Source organism: Morchella sextelata (genome assembly GCF_020137385.1).
Source record: "Morchella sextelata strain SCLS chromosome Unknown scls_15, whole genome shotgun sequence".
Taxonomy (NCBI): domain Eukaryota; kingdom Fungi; phylum Ascomycota; class Pezizomycetes; order Pezizales; family Morchellaceae; genus Morchella; species Morchella sextelata.
The window spans coordinates 57,562-75,546 of record NW_025408630.1 but is presented as its reverse complement, the minus strand read 5'-3'; the positions used below and the strand labels follow the sequence as shown (position 1 = coordinate 75,546).

General features: G+C 48.4%; 2 protein-coding genes across 2 annotated transcripts; both read right to left on the bottom strand.

Annotated features, from left to right (window-relative positions):
- Positions 1 to 1,526: 1,526 nt before the first annotated feature.
- H6S33_003340 (uncharacterized protein) lies at positions 1,527 to 5,620 on the bottom strand (the record flags this gene model as incomplete). Its single annotated transcript, XM_044834840.1, has 2 exons — positions 1,527 to 4,141; positions 4,426 to 5,620. Coding segments are annotated over 2 exons (3,810 nt in total), but the record flags the coding sequence as incomplete, so codon positions are not given.
- A 415-nt stretch (positions 5,621 to 6,035) lies between these two features.
- H6S33_003339 (uncharacterized protein) lies at positions 6,036 to 6,617 on the bottom strand (the record flags this gene model as incomplete). Its single annotated transcript, XM_044834829.1, has 1 exon — positions 6,036 to 6,617. The coding sequence occupies one exon, from the start codon at positions 6,615 to 6,617 to the stop codon at positions 6,036 to 6,038; it is 582 nt and encodes a 193-aa protein (XP_044691700.1).
- Between the last annotated feature and the right edge of the window lie 11,368 nt (positions 6,618 to 17,985).

Below are 17,985 nucleotides of genomic sequence, written 5' to 3'. Positions count from 1 at the left end.
GAATTCCGCAACAAATTGTGTTCCTCGATCAGATACCATAGTTTCAGGGAGTCTATGTAATTTCCAAACATTATCGATATACAACCTCGCTACTTCTTTCGAATCCGCCTCTTTAGTTGTAGGAATCAGATGTCGCATCTTGGTTAGTCGATCCACTACCACCAATATCGCATTATATCCATCGCTTTCCGGAAGATCAGTAACGAAATCCATTGATACATCTCTCCATGGTCCATCGGGTATTGGCATAGGTCGAAGTACCCCATAAGGTGCATTGCGTGGTGCCTTGCTACGGGCACACACATTGCAATTCCTAACGTACTCTCAAGGGGGTGAGTAGCGAGTATTCCGCAGGGTACGAAGAGTGTAATAGGGGACGGTAGGGGAGCTCGCAATAGGGATGCTACGGAGCTCTTAGCGTTGGTAAGGTTCGACGGGGCACGAAGAAAGCGAGGCGGTGGTCTTCTTAAAGAAAGAAGAGAACGGTGATATTGTATAGCGATAAACAGCGTAGATACAGAAGACGTTGCGTAAAGAAAGAAGAAGAAGAAGAACACAAAATACAAACAAACCCCCCTTAATATACTCAAGGAAATCTCAGCGATGACAAATCCAACATAACTCAGACATTAACGATCAGCAGAACCCGGTAGAACCCAATAGAACCTTTCTGACTAATCCGACTCTTCATAACCCCGTACCTCCACTAGTCGATCCATGAAAGTAGCCCCTCCCTTCAAGCGCGAGCTCCTGTGAGCCTTAACCTTAATCTTTCCTTCCAATGGTCCAGGTTTGTCGGGGTAGCGTATGTGGAAGATATCAACGGCGGCGGTATTATCGTGGTATGCGGCGGGTTCCCAGGTAGGGTCGGTATAGCCCGTCCACTTAACAAAGTATTGCAGGCCAGTGTTCCGTAATTCTCGCGAGTCCAAGATTTCCTCAACTACATACTCCTCCTCTTGTTCGACGATAATGGGCGGGGGTGGTGGTTGAATTTGCCCTGGGACAGGATCATTCGCAGCGGGGTCCAATAATGATAGATGGAAGACGGGGTGCACCTTCATACTTCTAGGCAGGTCGACTCGATACGCATATGGCGATATAATTTCCTTAACGGGGAACGGTCCCAGTTTCTTCCAGTCCAGCTTCCGGGAGTTACGCGTGGTTCGGATGTTCTTTGCTGAAACAAACACCATATCACCGACATCGTACCGTGGGGCCGGCGTTCGTTTAGTATTGACGGCTTGCTCTTGTTGATCTTGCGCTGTGCGGATATTGGAACGTAGGTGCTCATGGAGTTCTCTCATCTTCGAGGCGAAGTCTTTAGCATTGAGACTCGGTGGGGTCCGGTCAAGCGATTTGATCGTCACTGTAAACCGGGGGTGGAACCCATAGTTCGCAAAGAATGGTGTAGCTTTAGTGGATGCGGAGACCTGATTGTTGGCGGAGAATTCTGCCATAGGAAGCCATTTTACCTAATCGTCCTGTTGATAAGAGACATACCCACGTAGATATTGCTCCATTACAGCATTCAGCCTTTCGGTTTGGCCGTCGGTCTCCGGGTGGAAGGCGGTGGACATCCTTGCTTCGATGTTGAGGTGTTTACAAAGAGCCTTCCAAAACCTAGCTGTAAATTGCGTACCACGGTCGGAGGTGACGTGTGTGGGTAGCCCGTGGAGTTTCCATATGTTTCGCAAATATAGTCGGGCGACGTCTTCGGAGTTGACTGTAGTATTGCAGGGCAGGAGATGTCGCATCTTTGTTAGCCGGTCAACCACTACCATAATTGCATCGTACCCTTCACTTTCCGGTAGGCCAGTAACAAAGTCCATCGATACTTCCTGCCATGGTTGTTCGGGAATCGGTAAAGGTCGAAGTACGCCGAGTTTTCCATGGGTGTTGGGTTTGCTTCGTTGGCAGGTGTGGTAGTTCCGAACGTAGCGGGCAATATAATTTCGCATGAGGGGCCAGTAGTAGTCCCGACTAACGAATTCGAATGTTTTTTCGCGTCCCGGGTGTCCGGCAGAGGCAGCGTCATGGTAAAGTTGGAGGATTCGGAGTTTAAGAGGGTCGTAATCAGGGACATATATGCTGCCTCGGTAAAGCAATCGGCCTTCGACCTCGGTGCATTCGGCGAGTGATATGTCCTTTGATTGTCGATCGCCTTTATTCCGCATATCCAGTATTTTTTGGGGAAACGGGTCAGCGCTATATCCTTCATCGAATAATTCCTGCAGTGAGGCGTTCTTTTCAGCGGGCTCATTTGAGAAGGAACCCGCCAACAAACTTAGCTTTGCATCGAGATTCTCCTTCTTCAACACAACTTGACTCTGATGCGATTGTCTTTCATCCCCCTCTCCAGGGAGATCTCCTGATCTTCTTGTCAACGCGTCCGGTTTCCCTCCTTGTTTCCCTGGTCGGTATTTGATAACAAAATTAAATCGTGACAGGTATTCTGCCCAACGTGCTTGTCTCCGGTTGAGTTGTTTGGTACTCATAAAGTATTCGAGATTCTTATTATCGGATATGACGGCGATTGGGTGTGCAGCCCCTTCAAGTTCCGGTCGCCCCTCCTCAAAAGACCGAATGATTGCCAGTAATTCCTTGTCGTAAATCTCGTAGTTGCATTCGGCGGGGGAGTATTTTTTCGAGAAGTATGCAACAGGTCGGAGGATACCATTGTCATCGTATTGGGAGAGTACACCGGCGGAGACGTAGTCAGATGCGTCGGTTTCCACAGTAATTTCCTTTTCCGGGTCGAACTGAGTGAGAATGGGCGCCGTGGTGAAGGCTTCTTTCAGGGCATTGAAGGCGGTTTGGGCTTCGGGTGTCCATCCAAATGATGTGTCCTTACGTGTCAGTCTGGTAAGAGGGGAAGCCAGTTCCGAGAATCCGCGTATGAATCGGCGGTAGAAGTTAGCATAACCTAGGAATGCTTGTACATCCTTAACTGTTTTGGGGACGGTCCAATTCTTCACCGTCTCCACTTTCCTTGGGTCCATTTTAATACCATTGGGTTCGATAATTAGGCCGAGATAGGTGGTGCTTTGTGTGTGGAATTCACATTTCTCCGGTTTCAGCAGTATTCCATTTCTTTGTAGGGCTTCCAGTACTTTTTCGACATGTACTTGGTGTTCCTCGAAGGTGTCGCTGTAAATAAGGATATCGTCAAGGTAGGCTGTACAGAACATATCAAGGTATTCACGGACGCAATCATTAATAAAATGTTGAAAGGTGGCTGGTGCATTGGTGAGGCCGAAGGGCATTACGGTGTACTTGAAATGTCCGTAACGCGTTCGGAAGGCTGTTTTCCATTCTTCACCCTCAGCCATTCGAATCTGATTGTACCCTTGGTGAAGGTCAAGTTTGGTGTACCACTTGGCTTTGGAAAGGCGGTCGAGAGTTTCCCGGATGAGTGGCAGCGGGTAGCGGTTTTTGACAGTAAGTTCGTTAAGGCCACGATAGTCGACACAAAGGCGGAGTGTTCCATCGGCCTTTTTAACAAATAGGACAGGGGCACCGGCAGGCGAAGAGCTGGCCTGAATGAACCCCTTTTGAAGATTGTCCTGTATGTATTGGTTCAGCACAATGAGTTCCTCGCGGGACATACCATAAAGTGGCCCAAAAGGGGGCTCTTTCCCTTCCTTGAGCGGTATCTTGTGATCATAGGGGCGGCGAGGCGGCATCTCGTTAGCGAATTCTTCGTCCATCATTTTATAAAATCTCTTATACCGGGTTGGGACCCGGTTCCTCCAGTCTTGCTTAGGGGCCTCGCCCGTTGCTTGAGCTATTTCCTCAATAGTTGTACTAAAGATTTGGAGTTTGTCTCTTCGAGCAAAGCGACAAAGAGCAGCTGAACTGATGAGGTGGAAACGGGGCGGTGGGGCAACTCCTCTAATGGGAACGGGTATCGGGGAAGAGTTGCACTTGCGTTTGCAGTATTCAGAGTCGAACAGTATGCTATTGTCCTTAAACCGTAATGTTGCGTCGTGCAATTGAAGCCAGGGGATTCCGAGGACGAGTGGGTACGAGCCGAGTTTGGTAACGAAGAAGGGGGTAGTTTCATGGTGGGAGTCAATGGATAGCGGCAGATAGCAGAGGTGGGTAATTTGTCCGGAAGATATAGGCCGACCGTCGATGACTTCAAGAGTGCGGGGTGATTTGAGGGGGAGAAATGGGAAGTTGTTATGGCGCGTGAATGTTTCATCAATGAATCCGAATCCGGAGCAACCGGTATCAATCAATGCGTGAGTTCGAATGGGTGTTTTATTGTTTATAATTTTACAAGAAGCAACAAAATGATCCCCATCCAATTAATCCTCCACAGACGATACCGAGAAGCCAGAGATAGAAAACGCAGACAAAGGAGAAACATTGGAAGGTCCCGGGCAGGGGCCATTAATCAAGCCCGGAACTACTGAAAACCCGACTCAGAGGAGGCGGGACTAGCGACCGGTGGAGCAGCGGGGTCGACGGCCGTATGGCTGGGTGCGAGGAGGGCGCCTCTCATAACCGGTTGGTTACTGCGCAGGCGATTGGCAGAGGGGCAGTTGGCAAAGACATGACCGGGGTTGGCACAGTACATACAGAGATTGTTGTCCCTTCGCCATTGTTTTTCAGCGGCAGAGGTTTTGCGTTGTCCATTGACAAAAGTGTATCGTTGTTCAATGGCAGGAGGTTGAGTGGGGCGGCTTTGGAGAGCAGAGAGGTCCATTGGGGCGAGGCCTCCGGCGGTATGAGATGGGTGTGCGACAGCAGCGGGGGCGGTGAATTGTCCCATTGTATTCCGAATTGCCCGTTGTTCAGCTTTGCGGCCCCGAACCTGGTTATCGATTGTCATCAACATGGTGGCATAGGCTTCGACGGTGTTAGGCCTGTCTGTCCGGTATGTCATAGCGTCCTTCAGGTCTTCCGACAGTCCTTCGGCCAGGGCATCGAACTTGGCTCCCTCGTTGTAGTCTAGGTATGCCACGATGTGGAGGAACTGCGAGTAATAGGTAGCGAAGTCCCCTTTGCCTTGCTTCAGGGCGACGAGTTGGCGGCGGGCGGTACCCCGGGGGTCTGGGTCTCCAAACGAGGCTTCCAGGTGGGCAACAAAGTCGGTGACGGAGGAGAAGGGGGCGGCAGGGTTAGCGTTAACGAGTGGAACGACCTGGTCGAGGGCCCTTCCTTCCAAGCGGCTGACGGCATAAATAACCTTTGCTGCCTCGTTTCGGAACCGATCGTGGTTGACTTCAAGTTTCATTCGAAGTTGGGTGGTGAATCCGGGGAGCTTGGTGCGGGTGCCAGGGAATTTTTCGGGGTCTGGGAACTTTTCGGACCTGAAGGCGGGGACAGGAGCAGGTGGGGGAGCAGTGGCAACGGGGACAGCGACGGTAGGGGCGGGGGCAGCGCGGGCGACATTGAGGTCGAGGTTGAGCCGGTTTATCTGCTCCTCGAGGTTGTCGATGGTTTCATTGGCGGCAGTGAGTTGTGTATGAAGGGTGTCCCTTTGGAGGCGGATGCGCTGGACGAGGGTGGCAATGTTGTCGAATAGTTCAGCAGGGCCGGCCTCATACATCTGCCTGAATTCCTCTACATCTTTGGGTGCATTCCATGCAGGTGGGTCGGAGGTGGACATATCGTACGGTGCGGATGACGACGCAACGTAATCTCAAGGGGGTGAGTAGCGAGTATTCCGCAGGGTACGAAGAGTGTAATAGGGGACGGTAGGGGAGCTCGCAATAGGGATGCTACGGAGCTCTTAGCGTTGGTAAGGTGCGACGAGATGAGGAGAAAGCGAGGCGGTGGTCTTCTTGAGGAAAGAAGAGGACGATGATATTTAAACAGTAATAGACAGCGTAGATACAGAAGACGTTGCGTAAAGAAAGAAGAAGAAGAAGACAAAATACAAACAAAACCCCCCCTTAATATACTCAAGGAAATCCCAACGATGACAAATCCAACCTGACTCATACATTAACAATCAACGGAACCCGGTAGGACCCAATAGAACCTTTCTGACTAATCCGACTCTTCATAACCCCGTACCTCCACTAGTCGATCCATGAAACGTACTGGTCGACATATTTTCGCATCTGTGGCCAGTAGTACTCTCGGTTCACAAGTTCCAAAGTCTTCGCTCTACCTGGATGGCCTGCCGATGGTTTGTCATGATGTTCCTTTAGGAGTCTTAGCCGAAGGTCGTTATCATCTGGTACATAGAGTGCGCCACGGTAAAGTAGCCGACCGTTGTTATCTTCCGTGCATTCGGCAAGCGAGATCTTATTCGAGTGACGGACGCCATTCCGAAGCATCGCGAGTACTTTGTTCGGGAAACTATCAACTTGGTAAGCATTTAAAAACAACTCTTCTACAGTGGACATTCCTCCAGCGGATTCATTTGAAAAAGAACCCGCGAACAAACTTAGCTTTAAATCCAAATTTTTTCGCTTCAAAACCACCTGGCTATGATGCGTCAACCGTTCATCCCCCTCCTTAGGTAGGTCACCCGACCTCCTAGTCAATGCATCCGGCTTTGCCCCTTGTTTCCCTGGTCTAAATTGAATGACGAAATCGAAACGTGAAAGAAATTCCGACCAACGGGCTTGTCGACGATTTAATAGGTTTGTTGACATGAAATATTCGAGGTTCCTATGATCGCTGAGGACTTCAATCGGAAACTGTGCTCCTTCTAGATGATGTCGTCATTCTTCAAAACATCGGACAATCGCCAAAAGTTCCTTGTCATAGATTTCATAATTACATTCCGCAGGGGAATGCTTCTTGGAGAAGAATGCGACCGGATGTAGAATCCCTTCATCATCACGTTGAGATAGAATTCCTGCAGAGACATGATCTGACGCATCAGTTTCTACCACGATTCTTCGATCTGGATCAAAGTGCGCTAGGATTGGTGCCGTTGTAAACATCTTTTTCAATGTTTGGAATGCTTCCTCTCTTCCATCTGTCCATTCAAATTTAACATTTTTCTTCGTTAAGGCTGTGAGCGGAGCAACAATTCTCGAATATCCCAAGATAAAACGCCGATAGAAATTCGCAAATCCCAGAAATACTTGAACGTCATGAAGATTCTTTGGTGTAGACCACTCTAACACATCAACAACTTTCTTTGGATCCATCCTATTCCCATCCGGGGTGAGAATAAGGCCGAGATACTTCGTTTCCTGAACCATAAACTCGCATTTCTCAGGTTTAAGGTGAACATGATTATCATCAAGTACCTTTAGAACCTTATGAATATGGTCCCTGTGTTCCGATAAGGTATCCGAATAGATCAGAATATCATCCAGATATGCCGTTACGAATTGATCAAGATAAGGTCGTTGAATATCATTGATCCAATGTTGGAATGTAGCCGGAGCGTTGGCTAATCCGAATGGCATTACTGTGTACTCGAAATGTCCATAACGAGTCCTGAACGCCGTCTTCCATTCATCTCCCTCGGCTACCCTGATCTGATTATACCCCCAACGTAGATCCAACTTGGTGTAATATTGTGCCCTCGAAAGCTTGGCCAAAGTTTCTTTCAACAGTGGTAACGGATATCGATTTTTAACAGTGATCGCATTTAAACCTCGATAGTCCATACAGAGTCGAAGAGTCCCATCACTTTTCTTTACGAACAGTATGGGTGCTCCCGCTGGCGAGTCGCTGGCTCGAATAAATCCCTTTGGTAAATTTTCATCAAGGTATTCCCATAGTGCTTTCAATTCAACCTGGGATAATCCATATATCGGTCCGTACGGTGGTCGTTTACCTTCCTCCAATACGATCTCAATATCATGTGACGGCCGATGTGGTGGAAGGACTGAAGCATCATATTCTTGGAACATATGGAGACGATGGTGGAACTCCTTTGGTACTAGTTGCTTGACGTCGACGGTGGATTTCTCAACTGCTGAAACGACAACAGTATGATGTTCTGGTAGAGGGATCGATATTCCATGGACAGTGACTGTCGTTCCACCGAGTGAACAGTGTTGACAACAGCTTCGGGAGTCAAAAACAAGTAAATTTTCCTTCGGCCGAATCATAACATCGTGACGTCGCATCCAAGGTATTCCCATCACAATTGGATAATGTCCCAGCTTCGTTACAAAACATAATGCAGTTTCCCGATGACCATGGATATCCAGCGACACATTGACAATATGGGTGATCTTTCCTGATTCAATAGGCCTCCCATCCATAACATCTACCTGACGAGGTACTTTAAGGTGGGTCATTGTAAGATTATTATGGCGTACAAAAGATTCGTCAATAAAAGCGTATCCAGAGGCTCCGGTATCAATAAGGGCATAGGTGGGTATAAAAGAGTCAGGATTCTGAGAAACTGAGCAGGTAACAACAAGAGGGTCTTCGGGCATCTTGTCCTCAGACATGGCAGCAGCAGAAATAACAGAGAGTGGTGGTGGGGCTAGCCCCTTTGGTTTGCCATTTTTTACCAAAGGGGCTGACCTTTTAACGCCGGCTTTGGGGACCCATTTTCAAGTGGCCTTTCTCGCCAATTGCTAATGGAACGGGGATCTTGGGCGCGAGGAGCCAGGTAACGAGGCTTGGAGACACGGCGAGATTTAACTGTAGCGGTGGAAACGGGGATACGAGAACGAAGGTCAACAATGACTGCATTGGCTTGGGCCTCCCAAGCCTTTGCAACAGAGGTGATGTGAAGAATCTCATCTTCAGCATCAGTGAGGTTCTCGTCAGCGATGGCGAGACTTTCCTGATGTAGTGCCAGGCGATACCGAAGCTCCTCCTCTTCGGCGTTAGACTCCTCAAGCTCGCCCTTGAGAGCAACGATAACTTCATCGCAGTCCCGGATAGTCGCGGTAGACTCTTCCTGGCATTCGGACAAGGTTTGCAATAGATCGGCAGCCTTTTCGTCAGCTGCTTCGAGTTCCTTGGTGAGGCCGATAATGACCTCTTCTTGGGCCGTGTCGATAACGGGTTCAGGGGTTTCGGAAGGCTTGTTGAAAGCCTCCAAACATTCAGCAATAAGATTATGGGCCTCGGTAAGTTCATCACCGAAGTCTATATCCGCTGGGAGAGGACCATAAGTGGTCAAAAATTCTGAAAGACGCTGTAGCAGCGTATCTTGAGTGGTGTCGGACATGGTCGCGACCAGAGCTAAGCGAGGCAGTGTTGTATTGGTTGGCTGTAGAGGACGCAACCTAAGTGTAACGGGGACTATGGGCGTAGGAACTATGAAGCCAAGGAATACAACCGAGGCGAAGACGTGGACGTAGGAGGTTCGTGGACTATGGACTATGGGGCCGAAGGGTATACCTAAGGCAAGAACGGGGACTGTGGACTATGGACTATGGATGGTTGTACCTGGTCTAGTATATCGGGTAAACCCTATGACGTAGCGCGAACCAAATAGTATTCGTGACCGTAAAGTACAGAAGAAGAAGAAGAAGAAACTTATATTGCTTTGAAGTACAAGACTTATCGCACACCGACCCAACCGCCTAAAACACGAACCGAACCGAACCGAACAAAAGAAAGAAAGAAAAGAAAACAACAAACATAAACGCAAACGAACAAGGACAAGAACAAAACAAGCACAAGCGAGCATGAACAGTAACAGGGAAAATCCAGAACAACATCTCAACCAGAAAACCCAACGACAAGGAGAAATAACATATCTCAGCGGACTCGAGCGCTGGATCCATCAAATCAAAGAATAAAAACAATTTTAAAGAGTAAAAGGAAACTCCCCTTCCTAATCCCGTTTCCAGTCATTTCCTTCCATCCCCTCTTCCAGGTCCGCCTCGGCCTCCGCCGACTCGTACCATTTCGAAAGTTGAGATTGTTTCGCAAATTGTAGGATGAGGTCCGTTCTCAGGTTTGTAAACATCCAGTTTTCCCAGGTCATCGCTCCGGGGATCTTCTCTATCAGAGGGGCGCGGATTCGAGCCCATGCTGGGCATTCCATAAGTATATGTTTCGCTGAGTTTTCCATCCCACACTGGCATGGTTCGGGGTCTGTGTATACTGCGTGTTTGTCGACTCGGGTGGTTTGGCACCGGATCCGAAATACTTTCTTTGCTTCCGTAAGGGTGAGTTTCGCTATCTTGGGAGGGGGGCGGAATTCCCCCCGATGATGGTAGTTCGGTATTGATTGTGTGTTCCATTCTTCCAACAGGTGGTCGCATAGTAGTTTGTTTTGGTTCCACTTATCTCTCGCATTTCCGGGGGTCTGGTATGGGAGTAGTAAGGAGGCGATTCGGTGTAAGCCTGTTCCTTTGATATTTGCTTCTCTGTATGGGAGGAGCTCGATCAGGGATTCGTTGTTGGGGTGGGTTGCGTCGGTGCAGAGTATTCTAGTTCCGTACTTTCTTGAGCGATATGTCAGGAGATATTCTGAGGGGGGTAAGCCTGCTTCTCGGAGGAGTTTAGTTCTTTTGGTCCATCGTGGTAGGCCGGTGATGACCCGGGCCACTTCATTGTATAGTGGTTCGAGGGATCTTATAATGTGGTCTGCGCCAGTCCACCAAGCCTCGGATCCGTAGAGTAGACTTGGAAGGAAGCATTGTGTTATAATGTGATGGATTGTTTTAACCGTTATTCCTGGCAGGCGGGCGGTGTATCGAATCTGGTGGAGGGCTTTAAGGCCTTTTGCGAGCGCTGCTTCAATGTGGGGCCGGAAGGAGAGGGTCGGATCTATCCAGACTCCTACATATTTCAGCCTCTCTTTGGGGTGTATGTTGGTATTGTTAATTTTGACCGAAAGTCGTGGTTGTTGTGTGTATGATGTAGTGGGCCGGAAGAAGATCAGGTCGGATTTATCCGGGTCGTACTTGATTTGGAGTGGCTCAGCTTTTATTAGTCTCTCTCTCATTCGTTCCTCCATTCTCTTGATTGTGAAGCCTGGTGTTTTGGATATTTGCACCAGTGCATCGTCGTCGATATATGTGGTGTCCATCTCTTTCGGGCTACTTGTTGGGTCCAGGATTACTCCAGCATAGATCATGAATAGTACCGGGGACATGGGGCTACCTTGCGGCACTCCAGAATCATAAGGCTGTGGTTCCTCTAGCTCATGATTAAATTGAAACTGTAGTTTTCTGCCGGTATTGAATTCCTTGCACCATTCTGTTAAGTAGGTAAGGAATTTTTGTTGGTACATGATTTCCGCGAGGAGTAGGTGGTCGACGCAGTTAAATGCTCCTTGAATGTCGTTGGTTAGGATCGCTGGTCTGTCTCGCCGAGCGACTCCGGTACTGTTTTTCAGTAGTAGGTTTTGTTGTATTGGCGTTAAGGTTCTCAGCAGGGCGTCGATTGCCGAGATGGTTGGTCTTCCTCCAAATTGATTCGCTGAGAGTGTGCCTAGAATTTCTCCAGCGGTGCAGAGTCTTTGGGCCACTATCTTCTCCAGGATTTTGCTGAAACATTGTAGAAGGGAAATGGGCCGGTAGGCTTTCGCTTCATGGTAATTTGCTTTACCGGGTTTCGGGATCGGGATACACTTAGCTATTTTCCATTCCGCTGGGTGTACACTGTGCCGGAGCATGGCGGAGAACATGTCTTGGATTAGAGTTGTATTTGCTCTGACTATTGCTTTAATAAAGGTATAAGGGATGCCATCCGGGCCGGTCGCCGAGTGCACTGGACAGGAGTCGATTGCTTTATTAAGTTCTTCGGGGGTGACTATGTCGAAGGTGTTGCTAAGGTCAAAAGAAGGGGGTCTAATGTTTAGGGGGGGATGGTCGGGGGACGTCCGTTTCGAGGGGAAAAGTTGGGCTCTTAAAGCTTGACACTTCCCCGCAAACGTTTCTTCACCTTGTATGGTTGGTATGATTGTGTCTCTTCTCCTTCCTACGTTTAGGATTCTCCAGACTTCACTACCTTTCACCTCTTTCATCGTCTTTTCCCGCTGGTCCGCTTTTGCTTTCCGGATCATGACTGTCCATTCCCTGCAAGCCTTCCGGTGTTCCTCCACGTGATTGGGTTTCCTTGTGTTTCTCGCCTTCCTTTCTGCTGCGTTTACCCTTGCCTTCATTTGTTTCATTTCATCTGACCACCAGGAGTTGGCTCTTACCCCCTCCTTCGAGAGCGGTGTTACTATGCTGACTGTTGACCTGACCAGTTCTAGGAAGAAATCGACTGTTTGTTCCGTAAGTTTCCTGGTTTCCCATGCCTCTGCAGGGATGGCAATGTTTGACATGTGGTTCTCCAGTAGCTTCCAGTCTGTTTGTCGCCACATTCGTCTTGGTACAAAAGGTGGTTTCTCCAAGTGTAAGTGGACGGAGGTTCTCCCGTGATCTGAGCCCGCTCCATAGGGTTCGGTGCTCCATCGCAGGTTGTGGTCGAGTGTTGGGCCTTTAACAAATGCAAGGTCGATGGTTGTGGGCCTTTTCCCTCTGTCTCTGGGGAAATGCGTAAAGACGCCTGGTTCGTTCAGGAGGGTCAGTTTCTGTCGGGTTATCTATCGTTTTAGCCGTGCACCATTGACGCGGTCTGCTCGAATGTTGTTTCTGTATTCATGTGAATTTACTCCGTACCACATTTGATGGTGGCAGTTGAAGTCTCCCATTACTAGACAATTATCAAGGGTTTGGATTGTACTTGCTATTTGAGCGAAGGGGCCACTTCGGCCTGGGGAGTATATATTTAGGATTTGGGTTTTCTTGGTCTGGATTTCTACCGTAATCGATACTATGAAGTTATCATGTGTATAGTGGTGTTTTGGTTTAAGGTTGGCATGTTTGCGGACGTATGTTGCGCATTTCGTGTTGATATTGCTGGCTGTAAAAAGGTAAAAAAGATTTGATTCCGGTGGATATCCCTCTGCTGAGGTCCATGGTTCTTGTAATAATAGGAAATAAATACTAGAGTCTGTTTTCGCTTCTTCTACCGCCGCCTTGGTAATAAGTTCGCTCCGTGCACAATTGAGTTGTTGTGCGAGCGCAGTGGTTCGAGGCCTAAGCATTATTTGTCATAGGTTGGTCGTCTTCGGGAACGGGTGTGGCTCCGACTGGGGCGGTGGCTGGTACTTGAACTATCGGAAGCAACTCTTGGACGGGTGCGGCCGGTGGGTCTTGAGCGGGTGGGGCGTTTTCCTTTCCTTTGTTGAGGAATCGACGTTTGACTCTCTCGGGGCATGCTGGGTCGGAGGCCTTATGGATTCCTTTACAGTTCAGACATCTGATTGGGGTGTGGGTGCATCTATATCCTCCCTGGCATTGATTGCATGGGTGGAAGCTGGTGAGGTGATCTCCGGCAAAGTGACCGCATCTCCCATTGTTTTTGCATTTCTCCTGGCGGTGACCATATTCGAGGCACTTCGCGCACTGGGTGTCTGGGAAGGTCGGGAGGAAGGCCTCGATGTGGCAGCTTCGGTTGAAGAGAGATAGGAATTTAACTCCTAGTGTTTCCATTGTAATTTGTCCTGGGAGCGCGATGACCATTGATAAGTGCGTTTTTCCCATTCGAGTTTCTGCCCTGGAGATCCAGCGGGGGACCTGGGCAAGTTGGAGGTTCTCTCCATAGTTGCTTCTGATTTCTGATGCTACCAATTGTCCCGCCTCAATGCCCTCCCCGACCGTTGTGGGGATTCCATGGAGGAGGAACTTTGACCATTTTGAGTTTCCGCGGATGACGGCGACCGGTACCTGTAGGGTGAGGAGGGCCTCCTCAATTTCTTTGGCATATTCCATTGCCTTTGTTGCAGAGGTGACGAATTTTGTTTCCAGGATGAAGTTGTCCTTGGGTGTCCTTCTTGCCGAGATGAAATGGCAGGATTCGTCTTGGATTCTTGCTTTGACGAGGGTTCTGATCTCGGAGGGGTTAACATCGGATGGGGCAGTAGTTTCAACAATGATCTCCCTGTTGATTTTGGTGTACTCTGGTTTGAAGAGGGGGTCCGCTTTTGGCTTTGCGAACTTCTTTTTACTCTCGATGACCTGGAAGTTTCCTTGGGCAGGACCGGGTGCCGAGGCCACGGCGGCCCAGGTGCCTGCCTTCCATCCACGAGGCGGGGCTTGTTGGGGGGGTGCGGGTGGGGGGGCCTGAGGAGCTGCCTGTGGCGCTGCTTGGGGAACTGTTTGTGGGATCGCTGAAGGGGGCATTCTCTGTCCTTGCGGTTGTTGTGGTTTTCGCTGTTGTTGCTGTTGTTGCTGTTGTTGTTGCTGTTGTTGCTGTTGTTGTGGTTGTTGCGGTTGCTGCGGTTGTGGTTGTTTGTTGAGGAGCGCGTGGATCGCCGAATGCATATTGGTGATCATGTTTGTCTGCGCCTAGATCTGATGTTTCAGTGTGTCCACTGTTCTCCGGAGTGTAGTCGTTTGCTCTTCGAGGATTTCAATCCTGTCGGAGGGTGGGCAGATCCGGCTGGTGGCATGTCTGATGGTCCAGGTAATGTAGTTCAAGTCCGTCTGGGTGTGAGTATCCTGGGGGACAATGCTCGGGTAGAGGTAATCGACTCTCGGTTGGTAGGGGTCGTTGTAGTTGGATTCTGTTGCAAAGGTCGAGGAGAATTCCTGTTCCTGAGCTCCGGATGGGGTTGGGTCGGGAACCTGAGTATTCCTGATCTGCGAGGGGGCTGTCCCTTGCTGTACAGACTGGGTAAAAAAGGACTGGAGCGAAGCGTGCTGCGACATAACTGAGTGTCCAGTTCTTCTGGCGGCGTAGAGTGAAGTTTCGGATAGGTTTCTTTTCCTTCCCTTCGGGAGGTCAAGGCTGGAGAATTCTTCGCTAGAAGCCAGTTTTCGTAGGTTTCTTTTGCTTGGAACAACAAAACGCGACCGTACGATCGGGGACGAAGTGGCTCGACCTGGTATGATATACCAGGGTAAACCGGGGGGGAATAAAATAAAGTGTTTTTGAAGCGAGGTTTGTTATCAGGGAGTTCTTTGCGAGCCTTAGCGAGCAAGTAGAATACAGAAGAAAAAGAAGAAGAAGAAACTTATATTGCTTAGAAGCCGAAGCTTATCGCACACCTAACTACCCGACTACAACCTCCACCAACTAACCCGAAAGCAAAAACAAAGTACAAAAACTAACTACCGCAGCTACGAGAACTACGTACATAAAATAAAAATAAACGACGCACGAAGAGGGCGCAAATAACAAGTGGTACAGGTAAGCAGAATCTAAGCGACAACAAAGAAACCTCCCCGTAGTAAGAATGAACCCCAAACTTCTCCGTCAACTACATAAGCGAGCACAATCCCAAACGTAGTGTTCAATCGAAACGATATCATTACCAACGTTCCCGGTGTCATATCTGTGGACGAACCTTAACAGGACTGGGAAACCACGCGCACGAAGGCAGGAGAAGCCAACCGCAACAGCGTCAGGGTGGAAGCGAGGGGGGTGGTGTAAGAGTGGGTCCTCGGGCGTCTGGTTGTCAGGCAGCGAGGAATTGAGCAGTGGTGACCGGTAGGTCAGTTAAGGAGTGGTGGGGTCGTCGGTCCCTGGAGCAGCGGCTAAAGACTGTGCCCGAGTCGTGTTTGAAGTGGTGTCCTCTGGAGGGGACATGCAAAGAGGGTTGAGCCGAAGGCTCAGTATGTATGGGGGTCGCAATCGAAAGTGCCGACCGTATTGTGTTGAGGGTGGTCTCGGAGACCGGTTGGGTTGGGGTGAGGGGAGCGGGCCGCCTCGGGTAAAAAGGGTTGCCTGGTTAAGGCCGATAAAGAGGGGTAAGGTCACGGGGCTTCGGGTAAAAAATTTGACGATAGTTTCGCGACCGAGAGGTCGCTAACTTCGCGGGCTGTCGAGCGCTTTGGCAGTAGGTTCTCGCTGACTGGAGATTACTGACAGTGTGCGTACCCGACGTGTGGGATCACTCGTGCGATGAGTGAAAATAAGGAGGGGCAAAGGTGGCTTTCGAGAGTAGCCGCTGGTTTGGCGAGGGGTGAACGGTGGACGCATCCCGTGAGGGCACCGAACGAGCAAAGAATGGGGGGTGTCGAGCGAGGGAAGTTCAGGGACCGAAGCAATTCGAGAATCAGTATAACTCCATCTCGGGGGGAAGAAATCCTATCGCGAGCCAGAGGCGAGCGAGTAGAATACAGAGGTTGCGTAAAGAGAAAAGGAAAAGAAAGAGAAACAAGAAATCACAAGACAACGCCCCCCTTATATATCCATACCCTATCCCAATGCTGACTCATACCCTCGCATAACAGAAACAGAAAGAACATAATAAAAACCCGCTTCACTAAACCCAACCACACTACATAATCCTTCTCCCTTATACCCAGACAACTCACATAGCCAACCCGCCTAACTGCCGTTACAGTTCCTCGATCAGATACAATGGTATTAGGTAGTCCATGTAGCTTCCAAACGTTATCGATATATAGCCTCGCTACTTCCCTTGAATTTGCCTCTTTAGTCGTTGGTATTAGATGTCGCATTTTGGTTAATCTACCCACCACAACTAAGATTGCATTGTATCCATCGCTCTCAGGGAGATTAGTGACAAAATCCATCGATATATCCGTCCACGGTCCCTCAAGTATCGACATAGGGTGGAGTACTCTATAAGATGCATTGCGTGGTGCCTTGCTACGGGCACATACATTACAATTCCTAACATACTGGTCGACATATCTCTGCATTTGTGGCCAATAATATTCTCGATTTAGGAGTTCTAAGGACTTTGCTCTGCCTGGATGACAGGCCGATAGTTTGTCATGGTGTTCTTTTAGGAGCCTTAGCCGAGGATCATTGTCCTCTGGTACATATAGTGCACCTCGATAAAGTAGCCGACCGTTGTTATCTTCCGTGCATTCGGCAAGCGAAATTTTGTTCGAATGGCGAACGCCATTCCGAAGCATAGTGAGGATCTTGTTTGGAAAACTACCAACTTGGTAAGCTTTTGAAAATAACTCCTCTACAGTGGACGCTCCTTCAGCGGATTCATTTGACAAAGAACCCGCGAACAAACTTAGCTTTATATCCAAATTTTTTCGCTCAAAATCACTTGACTCTGATGCATCAACCGTTCATCCCTCTCTTTAGGTAGGTCACCTGACCTCCTATTCAATGCATCTAGTTTCGCTCCCTGTTTTCCTGGCCGAAATTGTATAACGAAATCGAAGCGTGAAAGGAATTCGGACCAACGGGCTTGTCGACGATTTAACAATTTTGTTGTCATAAAATATTCAAGATTCCGATGGTCGCTAAAAACTTCAATTGGGAATTGAGCTCCCTCCAGGTGATGTCGCCATTCTTCAAAGCATCGTATAATTGATTAAAGTTCTTTATCATAGATTTCATAGTTGTACTCTGCAGAAGAATGTTTTTTGGAGAAGAAAGCGACTGTATGTAGGATTCCTTCGTTATCACGATGAGATAGGATTCCTGCTGAAATATAGTCAAATGCGTCGGTTTCTATCACAATCTTTCAATCCGGATTAAAATGAGCTAGTATTGGTACCGTTGTAAACATCTTTTTCAAAGTTTGAAATGGTTCCTCCCTTTCATCTGTCCATTCAAATTTAACGTTTTTCTTTGTCAAAGCTGTAAGCGGAGCAACAATTTTCGAATATCCTAAAATGAACCGTCGATAGAAATTTGCAAATCCTAGGAATACTTGAATATCATGAAGGTTCGTCGGTGTAGACCATTCCAAAACATCAATAACTTTCTTTGGATCCATTCTATTTCCATTCGGAGTAAGGATTAAACCAAGATATTTCGTTTCATGAACTATAAATTCACATTTTTCAGGTTTAAGGTGAACATGATTCTCATCAAGTACCTTTAGAACCTTTTGAATGTGTTCTTTATGTTCTGATAGAGTCTCGGAATAGATAAGGATATCGTCTAAGTATGCCGTTATGAATTGGTCGAGATGGGGATGTAAAATATCATTGATCCAATGTTGGAATGTAGCAGGGGCATTAGCTACTCCAAATGGCATTACTGTATATTCGAAATGTCCATATCGAGTTCGAAATGCCGTTTTCCATTCATCTCCCTCCGCTATCCTAATCTGATTTCATCCTCAACGTAAATCCAACTTGATATAGTATT